This window comes from Cavia porcellus, unplaced genomic scaffold, assembly GCF_034190915.1.
Source record: "Cavia porcellus strain 051 isolate PalLab524CR breed Dunkin Hartley unplaced genomic scaffold, mCavPor4.1 scaffold_27, whole genome shotgun sequence".
Classification (NCBI taxonomy): Eukaryota; Metazoa; Chordata; class Mammalia; order Rodentia; family Caviidae; genus Cavia; species Cavia porcellus.
This window is the reverse complement of record NW_026947510.1, coordinates 26,769,810-26,794,167: the sequence shown is the minus strand read 5'-3', so window position 1 is coordinate 26,794,167 and position 24,358 is coordinate 26,769,810. Positions and strand designations below refer to the sequence as shown.

Below are 24,358 nucleotides of genomic sequence, written 5' to 3'. Positions count from 1 at the left end.
TTTTGTAAAAACATGTTGACAAATATTATACGTTATATTTGCATTTTGAACATTGCATCATAAATAGAAAACACAAAATATCCTCATGCCTAAATTGGACTTAGAGATTATTTTGTATTTTATAGAAAGGAACTTTCAAAGTTTCATCAATGCTTATGAATAAGCATATTTTTCATTATTAGGAATATGTACTATTCTTCTTTACCAACGTATTTAGTGAAATTTTAAAAACTGATGTTAAAGTAATTTTTTTCTTGGATATTCTAAAACATAACGTTTTCATTTAACCTTAAATTTTTGGACATGAAAAATATACAAATAGAGTACCCAAGAATATTTTAAAGTAACTGGACTAATTTTGTTTATAGATATGACAAATACCTTTAATTTCAGCTGTTAAAAAACAGACAAAAAAAGTCCTAAGCAACATAAAACATAGTTTGGGTCAAGTTATTTCTTAGTAAAAAATTCTTTGTCCTATGTTTATTAACTTTAAATCAAGTTCATAAAAGCGTTAGAAAAATTTGCATTTTATAATTGTTAAACAGTGCATTTATGCAATGGAAGAAGATACAGGAACTATTCCAATTCCTAAAATAAGAAACTTGAAAATTAAAAGATTTCCAGTGTTGTTTGAAAAATGTGTCTTACTTGTATTTTAAGTTCATTTTAACTGCCTCACATATAATTTAATACTTTAAAAAACTGGAGTTAAATAATTTAATAATATTTATAGACTGTTTACCCAATAGTTTTCAACTAAGAAGAAGTAACTTGATAGTTTTAATCACAATTTCAGATTGATTGATTGATTGGCAGATTAATAATTTATTCAGTAATTTATAAATTTGCATAAAGACAAAAGGATAATCTGATAATTGGTCACTGTGCAATTCTGTCCTTTATTTATATTTTACATATAAAAGAAATCACGTGACAATGTGTATCTGATTTTTTTCACTTCCTACAGGACTTTTTGCAAAATATTAGAAGAACCTGATTAGGAAATCTCACTAGAGAATCTGCACCTAGTACTTTGCCCAGTCTTATGGATAGATATGGATGTCAGAATGTGGGGAAGGTGTGGTTTCTGCCTCAGAACAGTGTTTTTTGGAGCCAGGTTTCAGATATGTTAAAGTTGGAGGTTAGAGATTTGAAGTTTATTACAAATGGAAAGGAATTCTAGAGGAATAATGCAAATATAAATGGGTAGAGTGAAGATTAGGTCTTTCTTTTAGGAAAAAACTGAGCTACTGAAAAAGCCAAGAATGGAACTGACGTTCTTTCATGTTCTAAACAGTTCTAAAAGTTTGTCTAGGCTGGGGTGGTGGTGGGCTGGGTGAGTGGGGTCTGAGTGTGGAGGTGGTTTGCAATTGTAGCACTCAGGAGACAGGCAGGAGCATCACACTAGTTGCAGGCCAGTGTAGGTTACAAAGTTCAAAACATAGCAAAACCTTGTCTTAAAAGTTCAAAATACATAAATAAATTATAAGTTAATAAATAAACAGAAGGTTTGTCTGATCTGGGCTCTTTGAGGAGGTATCTCACTGCAGGGTAGTGGCTGGTTATGTTTTACTTTATTAGACTTATGACTGATGAAATCATGTTAATTGTCATTTTGTTAGTATGTCTAATTTAAAGTACAAATGGGATTTTGAAATTATTTTGACTCTTCTACACATTGTTATTCTCTTTGGCAGAAAAAATTTGACTTTAATTTGAAAACTGAACTTTTAAAATAATTGTTCATTTCTTTCGTTCTTTCATTGTAGGCTGAAAGATTTAGAATTTAGGGTTTATAATATGCTCACCCTTCCTTTTTTGGGGGGGTACTGGGGAATGAACTCACAACCTTGTGCTTACCAGGCAGGGGCTTATGCTACTGAGCTAAATCCTAGGCCCCATACTTAATCTTTTAAACGTTCTTCTGTTGTTTTTCTTTAAATTATCAGTGTATGTGTATGTGTTTTAGTAAATATTTTCTACCTTCCATCTCTGTACTTTGTTTCAGTTGAAACTTTTAAAAGTAGTTCTTCTCCATTCCCTGCTGCTCTGTCTTCTTTCTTTGTCATGCTTTCCCATACTAAGCATTAAAAGTCATCATTAACTTCTTTAATACAGTGCTAGACACATTCATTTCTTTTAACCTTCATAAGAAGGTCAAAGCATATGTTATTGTCTTCCTTTTACAGAGGAGAAGGCAGAGCCTCTGGAATGCTGATTAAAATGCACTCAGATGCTGTTAAATGGTGGAGTCAAGATTTGAACCCGACTTTTTCTCAAAACCATATGCCTTTGCAGATAAATATGTGCTTCTTTCCTCACTGTCCTCCAGGATGTATCTGAGAGCGTTAGTCCGTCCGAGCCCCGTTTCAGCTGTTCTCTTCCTTTTCACCATGTCTTTGTAGTACTTTCACATCGTATTTTTATATTCCATCAAACCTTTCCTTGTGGGCCTTAAGAATGTCAGTCTTCCTGAGTATTCTCAATGAGTTTATAACAATCTGTATTGTATCTTGTTGAATTATATGGCGTTTATTTACTTTTTTCCATGTTTGTCATTTATAATATGTTGTGAGCTTCTTGATACTTGGGACTGTAATGCTGTTCATCCTAGTATTTCTAGCATTAAGAAATATATGTGGCAAATAAGTGCATAGTGTTTATTTGTTGAGTAAATTAACTGTGTTATCATTACTCACAAATTTTTCTTACTGTACTGCAAATAGAAGACTGTAATTCAAATTTTACTTACTTTTAAGTTTCTTTTTTTTTTTTTTTCTGCGACAGGGTCTTGCGATGTAGGTCAGGCTGGCTTTGAATTCACTTAGTGGCCCAGGCTAGCCTTGAACTCACAAGGATCCTCCAGCCTCAGCTTCTAGAGTGCTGGGATTACAGGCTTGCATTACCATGCCTGGCCCTAAATTTCTTTTTTCATACTGAGTGATAAACCCAGGGGTTTACATATTCTAGGTAAGCACTCTAGAGTTAAGCTAATCGTCAGCAGATTTTATTTATCTTTATATTCCTAAATTATCTTTTATGGTTAGTCTAAACACTTGTTGATATATATCCATTCCTCATAGTAAAATTTCTGTTAATTCTAGTCTTCCTAAGTAATTTCAAATATCAATACTTCAAATGTATTTTAAAAATAAAAATATAATAGTTACATTGAAAGGAAATGTTTTTCAGTGGTTAATAGACTTTAAGATTTTTAGTCAGTGTTTTCTCAGTGGAAGATTATCATCCATTAATGTTATTCCACTATGCTGCTCAGTCCAGTGCTCTTTCCCTCACACTTAACTTTCATTTTGAATTGGGTTAGGAGCAACACTTACTTGCAAATAAGAAGTGCACAGGACGAATTTTCAATACAGTACTTTGTTTGAATGGTGCCAAGGTCAGTGTATATTAATTGGTAATGAATGCTACTGTCTTCATAGTTCTACTCTGAGCTCTGTTCATTCTTGCGTATTTAAAGTTCTTTTAAAAAAAGACCTCACTTTGTAATCAAGTGAAGTTGATTGTTTTTGGGTTGTAACTGTGGTGATTACTTCTTGTTCAGTGGCTTTTGTTACTGTTTTTGACTTGTTGCTGGCAGCTTAGTGTTTTGTTCAAATGAAATCACTGTTTCTGACTCTGGTTAGTATTGAAGCAGTGAAAGGTAAGATACCCTCAAATAATTTGTTTTGTACTTTGGCTACTTAATGATTTTATAATCCTTACTACTATACAAATACTCTGATAATGTAACTTGAAGCATAAACTGATTTTGGTAGGTTTTGTCAAACATTATAAATTTAAGTGCTAATGGATTACCTTCTAGCTTGTGAGTATCTTTTAGGGAAAGAATGATTTTCTATTTTTATTACACAGTTTTTACTCACTTATTTGCTATTTTCTTAATTAGCATGTCTTCAGTGGTACATTTGAATCTCTTTTTCTCAATGTTAATGTAAAGGAAACAAGTATATTTCTGACCATAACATATCTGTGTTTAATTGTGTTACTTGAAAGAAAATATTCAATACATATTAAAATTTATTTAAAAACAGCATTCGATTGTTGTACTTGGAGAATATAAAATTTGTTTAGTTGGGTGGTGGCATATGCCTGTAATTCCAGCACTCAGGAAGCTGAGGCAGGAGGATCACCACAGAGATCAAGGCCAGGAAAAAAACAGAAGATATTTTACAAACAGACACGTGTATATCCTTATATATACACAAGATATACTATGGGAATTCTGTAATTCTGCCAAGGAAACTCATTATCTGTTTTACATTTTGCAGTTTAGTAACTTCCATTTCTGTTTCCAAAGCATATATTTATAATTTATTTTATGCAAATAAAATGTATAATTTTAGGAAATATAGTGATTTTAATGGTTCTTTTAAAGTTTATTTTTCATCATTATTTGTGGGAAAACTCAACATGTAAGTTTTCATGTGTCCTAAATACCAAATCAAATACTATTGAACAAGATAGATTTGAAGAAATCTGTTTAGTAAGTTAGTAGGATTTTTACCAGTTTGACTTTTTAAAAATATGCTTTTAAAAATAGATATCTTTCATAATAATATGTGGCTACCATGTCTGTTTGGTTTATAATCAATATCTATTAAATTATAGAGATTTATTTTTTTAAATTATAGAGCTTTTTAAAGATCACTTTGTTTAAATCTTTTTAAAAAAATGTGTTTGCCCTTGAAAGAATCTATAATAAATGCACCGCCTATAATATTCTCTGTAGTACTCTATGCCTCAGTGATAGAAACATGAAAAATCTGCGACTTTTTTTTTTTTGTTTCTAGTGAAGGTTTGAGAGAAATCCATCAACGCAAATAGCTAATATATACAAGGAGTGTGTTATAGTAAACACAGAGACATACAGTACATAGTTCTTAGCAGCAGAGGAAAAAGTGGTGTGGAGAAAACTTCATAGAATACAACGGTCAAGTTAGGTGGTTGATGATAACTTGCATCAGAGATCAGTGCAGAAATATTTTCACTGAGTAAATGTCTGCAAAGGTAGGGAGATGTGAAGGATCAGGGGACACTTCACACACCCTGAGGCCTAAGATGTGTGACTGTCAGGAAGGGTGGGAAGCTGCTTTGCCTCAGCTTTGATTACCAAGCAAAGGGTTTTTAACCTGTACCTTATCATTGTAGAACTAATACCTAATATTGTAAGTAGGACTAAAGTTAATGCAGGGCAGTCTCAGAAGGAAGGAGGGGATCAAAGTAAAGACTTGAAGACCACTAGACATACATGTCCAGTTCTATGCCGCCTCAGCCAATTCATTTCATAGATTTTCATGGTCTACTATATGCAGGGACTGTTCTAAGCACTTGGGACATAGTAGGGGGAACAGAGCAGAGTGTTCCCTGCCTATGTGGAGTTTGCATTGCAAATAACGCTATAATTTAATACTTCCCTTCTATAAGTTTTGGCTACAATGTGGTTGTGTAATTTCATCTTCCTTGTGGTTAATAGAGGCATTTCCATCTATATGTCATGGTACCTAGCAAAGAATATGGCTGAATTTGTGAAACATAATCTGTGTTATTGTTTTTCCTTTAGGCTATACTTTTAGTTCTGGGCATTACTTTTTTTTGAAAATTGAAATTTTGAGCTGAGTGTAGTGGTATACACTTATAGTCCCAACATTTGGGAGGCTGAGGCAGGAGGATCACTATGAGTTTGAGCCTAGTCTACATAGTGAGTTCAGAGTTAGCCTAACTACATAGTGTGACTCTGTCTCAAAAAACAAAACAACGAGAAATAAATTTTTGAGGAGGTAATCACTGATCATTTTTCAATTGTAAGAGATAATACAGAGAGATCCCTTGTATATTTTGATGAATTTTTGGCTCACTTGTTCATACTAAGCTTTCAGAAGTTCATTTACAACTTAGGTTTCATACCCCCAAGCTAGTTTTGGTGGAAGTTTCTGCTCTTTATATGATGTGGCTCTTCATATTCACCTGTCTGTACCTTTAACTTGAAGAGAAGTGGTTTTCTCTGTGACCTCATTTCTTTGAGTGGTTTAACAAGAGTTCTTCATTTTGCAGAATGCTGAGTGTTTTACTTACTAGAATGTATTGATGACTTCTGAGCTTCTTGCCTGTCCATGAGAAACTGAAAGTCACAGCTTGTATTTTCATTCTTTCATGTGGGTTGTTAAACAGCAAGAGATTTTGTTTTTGATGTGGCTCATCTTTTCTTATCCTGGATTGTGGTTTTGATGACATCTGTAGGTACTTTGCTTACCCTTAGATTCTGAGGACTTCTTTCCATTTAAAAAAAATTTAATATTTAGCAATTTTATCCTTACATTTAAGACTGTGATCCTATAGAATTAATTTTTTTTTGAAGATGCTAGGGTTCTTTTATTTTAATTTGCAAGTGGATATCTAGTTGCTCCAGTACTAATTCTTTCTCCCTTGAGTTGCTTTTAGACCTTTGTCAAATATCTGCCAGCGTGTTTACTTGGGTCTGTTTTGCGATGCCCTGTTTTATTCCATTGATTTAATATTGTCTGTCCTCTATCAATACCTTACTGTCTTGTTTTCTGTAGAATCTTACTCAGCAGGATGAACCACATTTCTACTGTTTCATCTCCTTGGATTCTGACGATGGGGAAGCTGGATCTTTTGTTAATGTCTCATAGGTTCCTAAGACTTTCTGTGTTTTTTCTTTTCTGTATTGTTTTGATTGAGTAGATTTTGTTTTTTTATTCTTAAACTGATTGATTGTATTGATTGTATTATATTGTCTATCGCCTTCATTCTACTAGTCCATTTGGTGAGTTTTAAATTTTAACACATTTTTTTATTTCTATAATTTCTAACTGGTTAGTTTTATAACTTGTATTTCTTGCTCAAATCTTTTAATTTTACATTTGTTTTAGAAACACATTTTTATAATAGCTTTTAAAAAATTCTTGTCAGATAATTCTGCTATCTGTTTCATTTTAGTGTTGGCAGTAGCTTATTATCTCTTATTCGAGTTACGGTTTTTCTTGATTTTTAGAGTGACGTGTGAGTTCTGTTTGAATCTTGGATGCTTTTTATTAGGAGACTTGGGGCCTATTTTGGTGTTTCAAGTTCCATAATTACTCACCTTGTTTAGTTTTAGCATGCAGGTTTTAATATCTCTCTTTCTTCCTTTTTTGTGCCTGTTCATGCTACCTGAGGAAGTAGAAAACTATTTCTTAGGTTAAGTCATAGGATGTCTAGTGAAGAAGAAAGGCTATGTGGGGGTTTTCCTCATCATGCTCCAGTTCTCTGATGTCTCTGGGCTAGGGAATAGTCTTAATCCTATGACTTCCTGCATTGGACTTCTTCGAAAAGGCGGTCCCTTTTGTCAAGTTCTGCCTGCCTATTCTTACGTTTTCAGTTGTGTGTGAGGGGGAAGGAGATTCGCTGGCTTTTGGGTTGTCTGCTATAATTGTCTCTTGCTGATTGCCCCTACCTTCTTTGGTTTTTCCAGAAGGCACAAGGGAGTCTCAGGCTGGGCTCAAAACTTGTGATCCTCCTGCCTTGGCCTCCCAGAGTACTGTGATTATAGGTACAAACCATGACTATGGGTTATCCCCCGCTTATTTTCCCCATTAGGTTGTCTTTTTTTTTGGTCCTTTTGAGATAGGGTGCTATGCATTTCAGGCTGGCTTTGGGCTCACTTTGTAACCCAGGCTGGTCTTGAACTTGCCTCTATCCTATCTCAGCCCCGACTGCTGGGATTACAGCAGTACACCACCATGCTTGGTGGATTGTCTTTCTTTTGTTCTATAAACCATTCACCACACTAGTACTCTTCATCTTAATTCATACTGACGTTATCAATTCTAGAACCTCCTCAAACTGTATTGTTATAATACCTTCTTAATTTGCCTTATCACATCTTGTTTTATCTTTTTTCTCTATTCAAACTGTATTATCCCCAGCTGCCAGTTTAAGATCTGTTTTATATCTCTCTCTATATTTAACTATAATATACCCACAGAAACACGTACAAATGATCCATGTTCAGCTGGATGGATTTTTACAAACTGAGCATACTTATGTAACTAGAACTGACAAATGAATCTTTTAAAAATATTGTATTCTTGACCTTGGTAGCCCTTCTTAAAAGTCAGTTAATTCAAGGAGTTTGAGCTTATTAGTTCCCTGAGCAGAGGAGTAGCAGGAGATAAATTGTATGTTGCTTCTGATTGCTTGACACATAAAGGTTGATCTTAGAAACTGTCTTTGACCACATCTCATTTTTTTTTTTTTTTTGAGACAGGGTCTTGCTATGTCATCTAGGTGGCCTTGAAGTCACTGTGTGGCCCAGGTTGGCCTTGAACTCCTGATGATCCTCCGGTCTCAGCCACCTGACTGCTGGGATTACATGTACCACCCATACCTGGCTATACCTCATGTTCATTTTTGTCTTCTGATACTGACCCTGGTTCTTGAAATTTATTTCCCTCTTTGATTTTTGTGATATGAATCGTTCTTCTAGTTCACTTGTACCTTGTCATTTCTAGGAAATCTGATAATTCCAACTTGCATTTATTTATCTTTTTCACTTCAAAAAATTCTTTAATTTTTTTTTCTTTTTTTTTTTTTTTTTTTTTTTTTTTTGTCTTTTTCATTTTTATCGGTACTGGGGATTGAACTCACGACCGCCTGCTTGCAAGGCAGGTGCTTATGCCGCTGAACCAAATCCCCAGCCCCAATTCTTTAATTTTTGATAAGTAATATCAGTGTATTTACTTATTTATTTATTTTTGTCTTTTTGAGACACAGTCTCAAGGCTGGCCTTGAACTTACTTTGTAGCCCAGGCTGGTCTTGAATTTGTAAAGATCCTTTTGCCTCTGCCTCCCAAGTGCTGAGATTACAGGTGTGTGCCACCATGCCTGGCTTTAATGTATTTACTTCGACAAAAACCAGATGTGTAAAAGAATAAACAGTAACATATCTCTTGTCCACTCTTTTGCTCAAATACTGTGTGTTCTTCGAGAGACATGTTTTTGTACTTACCTGAAAAATGAGTATTTGTCTTTTATACAAAGTTAGTACACTAAGATTCAGATCTTTTTAAATTAATAGTTCCCAATTATAGTTCTATATCAATGTATAAAAATTTCTATAGTATTTATTAGGGCTGAATGATATGCCTTTGAATGAACATATAAATATGTCTATCACATATATGTGTGAATGTTGCATACCAAACAGATTCACACAGAATAGGATTTCAGTGGCACCTGTTGAATTACTCAGCTAAAACTAAATGCAGTTGTCTTGATGGTGATTTACTTAAGAAGTCCCTATTGGAAGATATTTCAGATATTTCTAGTTATGTTTGGTTTTGCAAACACTATTTCAGTGAATAGTCTTACACATAAATATGATAACATCTACAGGATAATTATATATAGCCTGTCATTCTGTTATTTCCTAAGGTATTTATATATTTAGGGGTTCAGACATAGTCTTTATTATGCAGTTGTTACAGAATTTTTATTCTTTTACTTAAAGACAGGTGCTGTGTATTAAATTATTTTATATAGACTTTGACCTAGAATAGTGTATAAGTTAAACCCTTTGGATAGGCTGGAGTGCCCAGACTCTACGAGATTCTATTTCTCTTTTATCCTTCTGAGATTTTTACAATCTTTTTGAAGTTCCTGATAATAGAAGAAAAAATTATCAAGATGCCTTCAAAGTCAGAGGTGTTATTTATGCCAGGTTGCAGAATAAAATGATCTTCAATCTCAGGTGAATTTTTAAAAATGTAAAATATGTTGCTTTTTTTTGTCCTACAAAACAAAAGATTTCTTTTTCTTCTTTCGAAAGCATGGGATGAGATGGGGTATATCTCTACCAATACTTAATTGAGCTGTAGGTAAAATAACAGAAAGACATTTTTTGACAATTTTGGTGCTCCATAGAAGATACAGTATGTCAAAGGAATTTTTTTTGTGTGGAAGCAGTGCTGGAGATCAAACCTAGGGCATTTTATATACCAGGCAAGTGTTCTAATACTGAGCTGAACCCTTGATCTCAGAGTTCTTTTTTGAAGATATTGCATGCAAAGAGAAAACATTGGAATCATCCTTTTAATACTAAAGTGGATAATTACTTTATATAAATTTATATATGTATTTATTCTTGAGATAGGGTCTCAGTATGCAGTTTAGGTTGACCTTGAATTCATTATGTAACCCAGGCTGTCTTCAAATTCCTGATGATCCTCCTGCCTCAGCCTCTCAAGTAATAAGATTACAGAGGCATGCCACTATGAATTTAAATATATTAAGGTACATTTAGGTTTTGGTTGGTACTTTGAAAACTTTAATGAAATGGAGCTTTTTTGTCACAACTTTAAAATTTTTCTCACTCACTTTTTGATTATAAAACTGGACAGTTTTCAGTCAGAAAAATTTTGTGTTTTATTTTGTATTTGGAAATTCCACCTTTTACCATGCATGCCATCACTGAGATTAGAGACTCATCCTTCTTGTTTTTCTTTGTAGCTTGCAGGATATCATGATTTTTGGTTTCTGATGTGGATGATCGGGAACTAGAAATAAAAGGCATGTTTCTGTTTCTTCTAACTGGTTCTGAAAAACTGACTCCTTGCAATTCTAGGAAACTGAAGAATAAAATAAATTCTACTAGGGTTTTCAGTATTGATACTAGAAAAAATGATTTTTTTTTTTGGTGGAAATAGGGATTGCACTCATGACCTTGCACTTGCTAAGCAGGCGCTTATACCGCTGAGCTAAATCCCCAGTGCCCCCTCCACCCCCATTTTTTTTTTTTTTTGGTACCAGGGATTGAACTCATGACCTCCTGTTTGCCAAGCAGGCCCTTAACGCCGCTGAGCTAAACCTCTGGCCTCTGTTGTAATTATTTTAAAATAGTTTTTAGAGTTATACTTCACTGTATTAATCTTTTCTGTTGCAAATAATATAATATCACAGACTGGGTGAGTTTGTATAGAAAAGAGGTTTTTTGCAGCTTAGGATTCCAGAGGTTCAAGGTCAAGGGGCCACATCTGGTGATAGCCTTCTTGGTGGCAGAGACTTGTAGTAGTGCAGGACATCACATTTTAAGGGTCTGCATGTATGTATATGTGTATGTGAGCGTGTGTGCACATTTGGTTTTTGGTCTTTCCCTTTTCTTACAAAGCCACTGGGATTCAGTCATAGGTGCTTCATTCTAGTGACTTATTTAATCCTGACTGCCTCCTAACGGTCCCACTTCAGTTAAATTAGTTAGATTAAGCCTCTGCCTTTTCATTTTGCCCATTTTTTGCCATCATTTTGCCATCCTGGTCATTGAACCCAGAGAGTGCTAAGTTATATCCCAGAACATTTTTATTACATTTTGAGACAGTGTCTTGCTAAATGGTGTAGGCTGACCTCAGACTTGTGGTCCTCCAGCCTTAGCTCTTGAAGTGGTAAGATTAAAAGCATGCACCACCAGTCTAGTTTCTACCCTGTGTCTTACAAGATGACTAGACTAAATTTGACATGTGAGGCCATGGGTGAGTACACACTCAAATCATAGCCAAACCTAATATTCATATGCTAAAGAATTCATCCATTGAAACTGCACATTTCATTTGCTGTAAGTACACTCACAGAGTTGTGAAGTTATCACTACAGTCGATTTTAGAACATTTTCACCATTACTAAAGGAGATATAGTTACCTTTTAATTTGCCACTCCCCATTTCTCCCCAGAGTCACCAGCCCCAGTCATACACTGATCTGTCTCTATCTCTAGATTTGCTTATTTTAGATATTTCATGTAAACAAGATGATGCACTATGTGGTCTTTTGTGTCTGGACTCTTTGGCTTAGCGAAGTATTTTTAAGGATAATCCATAGTATATCCTGTGTCAATGCTTCATTCCTTTACATTTCCAGATCATATCCCACTATATGAATATTATTATGTTTTATTTATCCATCTACTGATTGATGAATATTTGGGTTGTTTCCATTCTGCAACTGTTATAAATGGTTTTGCTTCAAACATTCATGAACATTTTTTGTGTAGATATTTTTTGCAAAGTGAGATAACTGAGAGTCAGACATTTCACTTTATTTATGTATACTAAGCATACTTTACCACAGAGTGCCATCTCCAGCTCCTGTAGACATAGGTTTTTATTTCACTTGAGTATAAACCCAGAAGTACACTCTCTGGGTCATGTGATAACTGTGTTTTAGCTTTCCAATAATGGCTGTAGCATTTTGCATTTGTACTAGCAAGGTATAAGCTATAATTTCTGCATAGTCTCCCCAACATTTGTTGTTATATCTTTTTTGATTATAAATTTTCCTACTAGTATAAATTACTATTGCATTGTAGTTTTGCATTTTCCTAATGATTAACAATATAGATTATCTTTTCACATGCTTTAATGGGCATTTGTGTTTCTTTGGAGAAATGTCTGTTCAAATCCTTTGCTCATTTTATTTTGTCTTTGTATTATTGAGGTATAAGAATTAGCCAGACATAGTGGTTCATGCGTATATCCTAACACAGTAGAAGGCTGAGGTAGGAGGATCACAAGTTTGAGCACAGCCTGAGCAACTTAGTGACTTAGCAAGACGCTGTCTGAAAAAAGAAAAAGAAAAAAAAAAAGAATTATAAGAATTCTTTGTACATTCCTGATAAAAGTTCTTATCAAAGTGTGATTTTCAAATGTTTTATCTCATTCTGTGTATTATCCTTTCACATTTTTAAATGTCATTTGAAGCACAGAAGTTTTAAATTTTGGTACAATTCAGTTTATATATATTTATTTTCTGCTTGCAGTTTTGTTAGAAACCATTGCTTAAGCCAGGGTTACAAACCGTATTCCTATGTTTTCTTCTGAGTGCTTTATAGTTTTAGTTCTGTGGTTTTAGATCAGGGATCCATGTAGAGTTGACTTTTTTTATATATTCTAAGGAAGGTATTCTGCTTCCTTTACTTTTGTGTGGAAATCCAGTTGTCCCAGAGCCACATATTTGCTGAGGAGCCTTCCTTTTTCCATTAAATAAATGAGGCACATTTGTGAAAAATCATTTTAACGTAATTATAAAAATTCATCAGAGCACTCATATATACTTCATTGATCTCTGTGTTTTCCTGTATGCCTGTGTCATCCTGTCTTGATTGCTGTAACTTTTTAGGTTTTGAGATCAGAAAGTATGAATTCTGCAATACTGTTTTTTAAGGTTTTTATTGGGAATTTTTTATATGGGGGACTAATGTACGGCCTTTGCACTGAGCTATATCTCAGCCCTTTTTTATTTTTAAGCTTTTTAGTACAAGAGATTGAACACACGACCTTGCGCTTGCCAGGCGGGCGCTTACACCACCGAGCTAAATCCCTGGCCCTTTTACTTTGTATTATAAGACAAGGGCTTGTGTTTGGGTGGAACTGGAACTTGTGATTCTCCTACCTCTGTCTCCCAGAGTGCTGGGATTACAGGTATGCACCATTGCTCCCAGCTTCGGAACTTTCTGTTATTATTCTGGCCCCTTTGCCTTACTGTGTATTTTAGAAATCACTTGTTAATTTCTGTATAAAAACAGAGGTGATACTATGGATTCTGTTAAATCTGTAGGTCAGATTGAGGGGTATTGCTATCTTTAATGACATTAACTTTTTTCTGTCTTTGAACAAGAGTCTTTCAATTTTTTACATTCAGAAAATCCTAGTGTTTTATAAAGAATAAAAAAATGTTTATTTTGTTCTGGAGATCGAATTCACAACCTTGTGCTTGCCAGGCAGCCGCCTATATAAAAAGTACAAAATTTGTATTTCCTTCAGTTTATTCCTCGGTGTTTTGTTCTTTTTTGATGTTGTAGGTAGAATTGTTTCTTAATTTCAATTTTGGATTGATGTAAATGTTTACAAATATGATTCAATTTTATATATTAAAATTCATATTTTTTAATATTACAAAATTATTTTAGTAGCTTTTTATTGCATTCCTTAAGATTCTCTGTATACAAGATAATGTCATCTACATATATAAATAGCTGTACTTCTTCCTTTTTCATTCAGATATCTTTTTTCATGTTGTAATGTTTAGAACATCTAGTGTACACTGAATAGAAGTTGGCAAAAGACATGACATCTGTCTTTTGGGGGAAGCTATTTAGTAATAATGATTTTTTTTTTTTTTTTACCCTCAGAAGAGTGAAACACTACTTTGTTTTGAGGACTGATTTTTTTCTTTTTGATTGACAACTATTTTTATATGTTTGCATACACAGATATGTGCTGATTAGAAGGCTCACTTGTGCAGTGCGGAGGATAAACAGTGCCTTACAAAAATGGGGTTTGGGAGTGACCTGAAGAATTCACATGAAGCTGTATTAAAATTGCAAGACTGGGAACTACGATTACTGGAAACAGTGAAGAAATTCATGGCTCTGAGAATAAAAAGTGATAAAGAGTATGCATCTACTTTACAGAATCTTTGTAATCAAGTTGATAAGGAAAGTACTCTCCAAATGAATTATGTCAGCAATGTATCCAAGGTAAGAAGCGTTAATTTAATAATTTCTTATGTATAACATCATAACTGTCCTTAAAATAGATCATACTATTGAATGAGCCTACCCAAGTGAGTTTGTAGAGTTCTAAGTTTTCTGAGTACAGTTTCAGCTGCATCTTTGACATTATCCTATGCTTTGCAGTTCAGAATACATTTTAATTTCCCTTTTGATTTCTTTTGGATTCATATGTTCTTTCAAAGTCTTGTATTCAATTTATAAATACTTTTTTTTCCAGAAACCTATTATCAATTGTGAGTTTAGTCCACTATTTTCCAAGAGCCTATTTTATATAATGAATGTTTTTAAATTTATGAATAGTTCCTTTATATCCCAGAGTATGGTTTTTCTTGGTAAATCTTTCATGTGGACTTGATAAGTATATGTATTCTTCGTTGTTGCTGAGAATACTAAGAATACTCTGTAGATGACAATAAGGATGAGATGGTTGATAGGGATGTTTAAGTCTTTTATTTTAAAGTATCATGATATTATGGGTAAGCAGAATGATAGATCATACATATGGATAGTATATATTCCTGTGTATAGTGTATAGCTCCCAGGATTTATTATGAAAGTGAAGAAGTTTCACAAGTTGGAGAATCAGAAAATCTGGTGAGACAGTTCAGTTTATTTGTAGGGGAACTGACACCATGATTCAGTCTGAGACCTAAAGCCTGAGAACGTGGGGAGTTGTTGATACAAGTCCCAGAGTACAGAACCTAAAAACTTGACGTGCTGGCATTGAGGGCAGAAGGAAACATTGAGAAGTGGAGAATTGGGTAGCTGACTTTGCTCTTCACCTCCTGGACCCTGTTTCTCTGTCATTCTCTGACAACTTGTAAAATTTTTGGCATAAGTGTTTCAGGCTTCTCTTGAATGTTCCTTTCTGTAGTTCTAGAATCGACTCTTTTTTCCGTAGAGTTCTAGTTCTTTTAATAGAAAATATTTTGAGTATCTAAACAATTTACTATGTGTGGAATCTTAGGGTTACTGTATTGTGCAATTATAAGTAATGCTGCAGTAAAAGGCACTGTACAGATATATTTTTGATCATTATGTATTTTCAGGATAAATTCCTGAAAGTGGGATTTCTGTATTAAAATGTAAATATGCATGTGGTTTTGTTGTATAGTGCCAATATAACTGTACATTTTTTGCAGAGATTTTACACCATTTGATACCATTTTCCATATTCATCAGAACTATACGATGTTACCAGCTTCTGCTTACTCTAGGCAGAAGTGTATGTTGTCAGGCTTTTGAATTTTTGTTTATCTGATAGATAAGAAATTATATATACCATGATTTTATTTTACATTTATGTAAAAGCACAAACATATTTTAATATTTCACGTTTAACAATTATTTCATTTTAAAGATTTGTTCTATGGTGCAGATAATTTTACTGTTTTTAAATTTTTTTTTTTTTTTGTACTAGGAACTGAACAGAAGACCTTCACACTGAAATACTTCCCTAGGCCTTTTTATTTTTTATTTTGAGACAGCACCTACTAGGTCCCTAAGTAACCTGAAGCGGGCTTGAATGTGGGGCCCTCCTGCCTCATCCTCGCAGAAAGTTGAGCTTGTAAATGAACAACACTGTCTTGGCTCTGCTTTTCATTTTTTGAAGCAGGGTCTCACTAGTTTCCCCAACAGTGATTAAATTTGTGATTCTTCTGCTCCAGCCTCTGGAGTAGCTGAGATATCAAGCATGTATCTCTATCCCCAGATTGCTGTGTTTTGTCTAGAATTATACCTGTGCAAATACTACTAATTCTATTTTGAAACAGTATAAAGGTACAGTTAATCCCAAATCACACAGTATTCAAAGGGAGTTGTTGGCTTACATTTTAAACACAAAGAGGATTTAATATAAGCAACACTTCAGATATGATGTGAGAATCAAAAGTAATTCACGATGCTTTTTGGTGAATCAGATTTATTATGTGGTACTAACATTGTATATATATTGTATATACAGTATAAAATGTTTTAATATTACATATATAATATATTATCATATATAAAATGTTTTATATATTATATATTGTTATATATATGGTAATACCAAGTACCAAAGTTTCTGCTGTATATACTATGGCATATTCACAAAATACAATGAATACAGCTACCTAATGCCATCAGGGGAAGGCAGGGATCTTTAATACAAGCAGCAGTGTGCCAGCCTAAATCAGGGCATGTGAGATTTCAGCTTGTTTGGTATGCTTATTTGGCTGTAAACTGTGGTTGAAAATAGGTGTGTTTTAAAGTGTGCTATGGAATCATGGGTTAGGAACAGCATTAACATGAAATTTCGTCAGTTTTATTGGAATTGTGAGATTATACATCTTTTTTTTTTTTTTTTAATTTTATTTAAGGAGAAAAGAAAAAAAAGCAGGGAAAGGGTACAAGTTATACAGATTTACAGAAAAAAAATGAACAGTAGGAAATTACTAGTTAATGGATTACATATTGTCATCTTAGAAATAATTGTTCAAGTCACAAAATTAAAGCTTGTAAAGTGGACATTCCATCAATGATACTGCAAACAGTTCTGTTCATTGATCCAATAAAACTCTGTGATATCATTTTCTATCTTATACACTTAAATATACATGCAGTTATATAGTTTGGAGCACTTTCTTTTCCTCTCTTTTGTACCATGACTATTACACATTTTGGGTTTCATTGCTCCCACGGTTCTTATTACTTTTTTGGAAGAGAGTAAAACCAAATGTGACATAACAGAACAGAATCGGTCAAGTCAAAAGGGTGGACATAATAGATAATGTAAAAACATAATACAAGGTGATCAACAATGGTTACCATAATGCCTCCCGCTATCTCTAATAGAATTGCCTATATCATTAGTTATAATACAATTGAACAAAACAGTAAAGAATAAAACCGACAAAACCAAAACATTGGAGACATTGTAGGTCTTCAAAAGTAGATAAAAGTCAACAAGAATGGGCGTCATAATGAATCTCATTATCTTCACAGCTGATGCCTAAACTTTCGAACCTGATACTATCCAGCAAAACAGAATAGGGGAACATCAGTTAAAAACCAGATGGTGAGAGTAATACAGGGCTTTAAATCAAGGTAATGAAAAGTCAAAGTGGGTTACTATAATATATCCTGCTATTTTTTTTCCTTTAATTAAAAGTATAAAGATAAAAAAGTAAATAATGGAGTGGAGATTGAGATAAAAGAGGGCATAACAACGAAACGGCGCAGATCAAAACATAACCATTTAAGCAGAATAGTGTTTCACCACCAGATAATCCTAACCTAAAAGTAGTTACCATATTGTTTCTTTCTTTGAAATCCTTGAGTACAACTTCGTATACTGTAGCATTAAGTATATCAAAACAATGTAAAACCATTCAAGAGAATGACAGCATTACAGAGTATTTAGAATCGACTAACAAAATGAACAATGGTTTCTGTATAATCTCCTTGTCTTTAAAAGGTTTTTGCTTATACTATCGTACATAATAATATCCAGTTTTTGCTTATACTATCGTACATAATAAAATCCAATAAGATACAGCCTATTTAGACCATTGGAGACAGAAGGACAAAAGCTAGATGAGACTTCAAAACAAGATGATACTAAATCTGTATTACCTATTAAGATGTCATTTTCTCCAAAATAGCTGTTCCTATCATCTAATCTTCTCTGCCTCATTTCTGTTAAGCTCTTTTTCTGTCCGTAGCTGTCAGTTTGTCTTCTTCATTTTGTTCTCTGCTCCATTCGTTGTGGCCTCTCTGCCATTATTTCTGGATTCTTTGTATTTTTCTTTTTTTAGAATATCCTGCAATACTCTCTGTAGAGTTGAATTGGTGGTTGCAAATTCCCCCAGTTCCTCTTTATCCTGGAAGCACCTTGTTTTTCCATCAATTTCCAGGGACAGTTGTGCAGGATATCTCAATCTTGGCTGGAGATTATTATCTTTCAATGCTTGAATTATTTCCCCCCACGCTCTTCGTGATTTGATGGTTTGTGCAGAGAAATCTGCTGTAATTCTGATGGGTGTTCCCTTGTAAGTGGTCTGTTTCTTGTCTCTTACAGCTTTTAATATTCTGTTCTTGTATTGAATTTCTGGAATTTTTATTATTATATGCCTGGGTGTTGCTCTGTTTGGGTTGTAGGTAGCTGGGGTCCTGTATGCCTCATACATCTGAGTATCTTTACCTTTTGCTAAATTAGGAAAATTCTCCTGGATTATTTCTGTGAGTAGCTTTTGTAGTTCACTTGTTTGTGTCCCTACTTCTTCTTTTATGTTCTTAATCCTTAAGTTATGGATCCTCTTATCATCTTCTTGTCTTTGTATTATTGCTGTTTGTTTCTTTGTTATTTTTAAGAAGTTTTTCATTTCATTCTCCCATATTACAAGTCTGCCCTCCAGTTCAGATAGTCTGTCCTTAGTTTCTTTCAAGCTGTTATGCCAGTCTTCTATAGACTTCTTAGTATCTTGGTAGTCCCTTTGAACCTGCTTCACGTATTCTATGCTTTCTCTGTTTTCTCCATCAAACAATTCTCCCCTTTTTTTCTGTTCTTCCATTCCACCACCTGTTTTTTCTTGGGTGGTACTTAGCATTTCTCTAACTATTCTGCATACTTCTAGCTTCAGGTCATTGATAACTTCATTCCTGAATTGGTCTATGAGGCTCTCTATATGGTGCCTTATGTGTATTGGTGTGGTGTCTGCTATTGCCTGTTTCTCAGAATTGGAGGCCGAGGAGCCTTTCTTGTTGCTGCCTCTTCCCATGCTGCCTCTTCTTCTCTGTTCCTTATATATGCAAGCTTATATAAGAGGCCCAGCTTCTCTCCCAGTTAGCCACAGCCTGATCGAATTGCGCCAGTTAGGTGTTCCCGCTCACCGCTGCGCACCAGGGAGTTACGGACCAGGCAGCCTACGTGTCTCCCCTCCCGGCCTCCGTCAGGCTCTGCGATCTGGGTTGGGACAGTCTACCAGGTCCGCCGGCAGCGTCACGCAGGCCAGGCACTTTTCACCAATCCTGCCCGAGAGGGGGATGTGTGACTGGAGTCGCCACCGCGCCCTGCTCCCGCAGGACTGCTCGGGCCCAGAAAGTCCTCTGCTGGAGTCAAACTGTGGTAGTGTGTCAGTTTCTCTCACTCACCTCACCACAAGTCAGTGCACGCCTCCCTGCCGTTCGCAGATTGCCGTTCTCAGAGCTTCCGCGCGTCTCTCTCCTTGCCGCGCCCTGTAGAGGCAGCCAGCCGCCGTGCGGCGGGAAACCCAAATCGCGGCTTACAATGGCGCGGTTCCAGCCTCCACACCGAGTCTTTTCTGTTCCTGTTTTAGCAGCAGGACTGCATTCCAAGTTGGCTTCTCTCAGCCCAGTTCGTTCCTGAGTCAGCAGAGCATATCTCCACCGACTTATGTCTCCTTAGTCCGCACCATTCCTGGCTTCTGAGCCGAGTCTTTCAGAGAGCCTCCGGTAGTTGCTGTTATCTGTCCGCCATGTTCTCCCGGAAGTCGAGATTATACATCTTCAGGGTCCACCTTTTTAAGGAATATAATCATGAGAGATGAAACTTGGGTCTGTGGTTTTGATTCTGAGGCCATGTTTAGAGTTCTTAGTAGAAGTTATCCAGTTTTGCTGGTATGAACAAAAACACATCAGTTAAGATCCAACATAATGATGTGTTTTTTTGATGGAGCTATATCAGCTAAGTTTATACCAGTAACACTATAGTGAATTCTGAATATTGTAAGGATTTATTAGAGTTTTTAAGAAATGATATGTCTAGAACATGGCCTGATAGGTGGGCAAATGGTTTCATCTTCTGTCGTGATAACACTTTGTATCATACATTGCTTCTGGTACAGCAGTTTCTGTCAGGTAAAAACATTAGTGTGTCCTCATCCATGTCACTCATCAGGTCTGGTGCTGTGTAACTCTGGTCCTTCTCCAAAGTCAAAATGATCACGAAAGGTAAACGTTTTGAATCGATTTCTGATCGTTGAGGCAGCCATGATAGTACAACTAAAGATAATGATGAGGAAAGACTCCCAGAACTGCTTCAAAAAGTGGTAAAAATGATGGGATAAATGTGTTCAAAGTGAGGGAGATTAATGATAATGTCTTTCATTGTAGCACATTAAGAATTCACTGTATATTTTGACCATACTGTGTATATTTAAGGCAAAATTCCTCATGTCTGGCTGTAGAGTCAATTCTGATATAACACTTGATTTGAAAACACAGATTAGTTTCAACACAACTGTTGTACTAGTGAATAATCTAAACTTTTTTTGTAAAGATTTTATTTGTAGAACTGGAGTAAACACAAAGTTGAGTGCAAAAAACCATACCTACCCAACTGAAGCAGGCTGTTAAGGAATATATTTCAGACGTCAGTCTTTTACTGGCTAGCATTGTTTACTCTTTTTGTTTTTAATAAGTCATAGTCATGCACATGTGGTATTGCAACTTTCTGTTAAATTCTAGATAATTTTTCTACCACTTTACAGTAACTCACAAGTTATAACCATTCTAAAAGCTACTTTGACAAGCAAACTTTGTGTCTTTTCAAGGTAAAGTTTCTTGTTTATTGTAATAGTTATTTATTTTTTAAGTCACTTAATATGTGTGAAATGTGCAAAGTTTTTGATTTCTTTTCCTTTTTATGTATCCTTGCTTAATTTTTGAGAGTTATACTACTAACTTTATTTGACCATATACTCTATGACTTTTATTATAGATTTTGCATAACCCAGTGATTATTATGGGTATAAATGTTTTGTTATGGTAGAACACTACCATTGTACACTAGAATTAGTTAGAGAGTTTTAAAATACTGATGCCTGAACCCCATTAAAAGTTATTAAATCAGAATCCCTGGTTATGGGGCTCAATAATTGGTATTTTTGAAATGCTCTCATTTGCTTTTTATGGCAGCCAAAATTGTGACTATTTGGAGTAGGGAAACCAGGAACCTTTGAAGAAGATAAAGAAAGAGAGGCTCTTATGAGAAGAGAGTATCTAAAGTTTTGCAGTAGAATCTTTGAAAACCTCATATTTAGGAAACTCTAATGAGTTGTTTTCTGCATTTCTATATCCCATAAGGACTGAGAGACTCCAACATTCTTCTTATGTATTAGGCAAAGTCAGAATAAGAATAACGGCTTCAGAGAACCATTTATTTTGAGTCATTGTGTAGTACAAAGCTATGTATTCTTCATGGAATTTTAATGCTGCATTTAAAAACATTCAGGCATGAAGAAAGAAAACAAGTAGTTGGAGTATACAGTCTGTGGCAAAATGCTGTTTATGACAACTATTATTAGGTATTTTTCAAGCTTGAGTCATCCTGTTGATTATTTTCAGTGCTTTACTATAATTACAGCTCCGGTAGTAGTTTGTTCTTTTACTGTGTGCCAGAATACATACTTTTTGGTGTAATGAACTCAGAGCATTTTAAAAAATATTTTATTTTTTTGAAGGTAGTAAAATACAACAGAACAAGATGGAATAAAGCCAGTTGAGACAGTGTAGTAAAATTGGTACAGAACTTCACAGCAGGTTACTGGGATAACAGTAATAGGTACCATAGTATATCTTGTTATCTTCACAATAGTAGTTCTTTCAATCAGGTACAGCAAAATCAAACAAAATACAGAACATTATAAAACTTATCAAAACAGAATATTGAATAGAGAAATACCATTCAACAGAACAAAGCAAAACAGTAATAAAAATATTCGCGTTCAAAGAGATGGTAGAAGGAAATCCCCTTTATTTGTTATATTGCATATGGTCAACCTCCCAAGAGATGCTCAGATCTCTGGCTCTCATTTGCTAACGGAATGGGGATGGGATGGGTATTTGATTTTCATCCCCGGCACCAGTAGACTTGCCACCATATACCAGGGAGGTGAGCTGGTTGCTTGGTTTCCCAGCACCCTAAGTTCCAACATAGCGCAGATCTTGGGAGACACTGGGTGGTTCTGGCCCTGAGGCAGCCGCAGCTTGCCCAAGCTGCAGAACTCAGAGCACTTAAATTACTACCTGTCTCCAGAAGACTGATTTACATCACTATACATCTGTTGGTTCAACGGTAGAAGGCAGAAAGGCTATGATGTACTTTCGTGGCTCTTCATTTTTAAAAACATTGAACAGTTTATTTTCTTTATATCATGTATTCATTCTTGTATACCCAGTACTACTGACCATTTTTGGTTTCCTAAAATAAAGTAGACATTTTAAAATTTAACTATTTTATAAAGCTGAGCTGCTATTTAGTAAAAGGTGAAAGATTTATACGATCTAAAGAGAAACCAGAGTATAAGATGCTTTTTAGTGTATATTCCTGATGTATTTTTTCTCTAATGTAAAATTTTTTTTTTCTCATGTAAAATTTCTCCTGAATAATTCTAAGTCAAATAAGTGTTGCATTTTAGTTTTGATTACAGTAGATGACATTAAAATCAAATTTAAAAACTAAAAACCATTTGAGATGATAAATTTCAGGTAAAAACAGTATTTTTATGATATAATATTATTATTTAATGTACAACTTTGAATTCTGAAAAGTCATTTAAAATCTCAAGCCAGTAATTTTTATTTTTCTAGGGCATAGGAAAATATGTGCTCTTGAGGTCTCTGTTTTAAAGTAGGTCTATTTATGATTATAGTATTTTTGATTGTGGTATTAGGGTTAGTTCACAAAGAAGGTTTATTTCTTAATTCTTCCAATTATGAAGATTCAAAAGAGGAACCATTATTTTAGTTAGAAAGCCAATTATGTTGAGAGAACTGTTGTGTGTCTGTAGCTTCTCATAAAGTATGGCATATGAGGAATGAATCTTGACCTAGAGGGACTTTTTTACTTAGATATACTCATGCTACAAAATAGGTGAGTAAAGGGAGCAGAGAATATTTCACTTTGACTTTTAGCCTCTAATTTATTGATAATGTGGTGAACAGAAGATTAAAGTTCGCTGTGTAATTTGTAACTGGCTTTAAGTTATTCTCATCAGTTTAGTGTAGATAATAGTTCTAAAAACTGCTTTTAGATATAAGGGCTTTTGTGTTCTGTTTCTTTCCTATTCCCTAAATATCAAGTTAGAACCAATTTAACTTATTTAAGTGAGATAAATTCGTATTTACAGGTGAGCTGTTCCATTTTAGCTATGTGACCTCAAACAGATTAATCTCTTAATACAGTTTCCACATAAATGAGACTAAAATACTTGTGTCATTATAGTGATGAAAGCATTTGTAAATAAGAGGAAGCCTATGAACTGGCAAAAAGTAGACAGTATTAGAGAGGAGGAGTAGAAAGTCATTTAGACACGTGAGATTAGCTGTAAAAAAAGGTGAGGTGAGAAAGGAGTAATGGAATTCATCAGCTCTACCAATTGGTTCTTTGTTACACAAGACCTGAGTGATAAAAGCAGTATTTATTTGTTAAATCTTAAGAGAAATGTTGTGTCCCCTGTGTATAACCTGGTTCATCTTTATCTAAAGCAGAGTTTTAATTTTTATTTCCCTAGAATTATTTGAGGGATTTAAAAACAAATTAGGGCAGTAGATAGAAGGGTTGTTGGATTGTGGGAATACAGAGAGAGAGGGCTTTGTTTCATAAAGAAATATTGAAGCTAGGAATGGTGGTGTGCTCCTGTAATCCAGGCTGCATAGGATGCTGAGGCAGGAGGATTGCAAGTTCAGCTCAGTTTGTATAACTTAGCAAGATCCTACCTCAAAAATAAAATATGAATCTGGAGGTGCAGCTCAATAGTTGCGATCTTAC

General features: G+C 34.7%; 1 protein-coding gene across 25 annotated transcripts in view; it reads left to right on the top strand.

Annotated features, from left to right (window-relative positions):
- Window positions 1–24,358, top strand: part of LOC100723598 (tyrosine-protein kinase Fer) — a 449,398-nt gene that overhangs the window by 28,602 nt on the left and 396,438 nt on the right. For all 25 annotated transcript variants that reach the window (XR_010043814.1, XR_010043815.1, XR_010043819.1 and 22 more), the window contains one exon: window positions 14,284–14,550. Coding sequence is in view for 15 of the 25 variants with exons in the window: in XM_063238109.1 (XP_063094179.1) it covers window positions 14,344–14,550 (207 nt within the window). In the remaining 10 variants the exon portion in view is untranslated. The remainder of the gene's footprint in view (window positions 1–14,283; window positions 14,551–24,358) is intronic.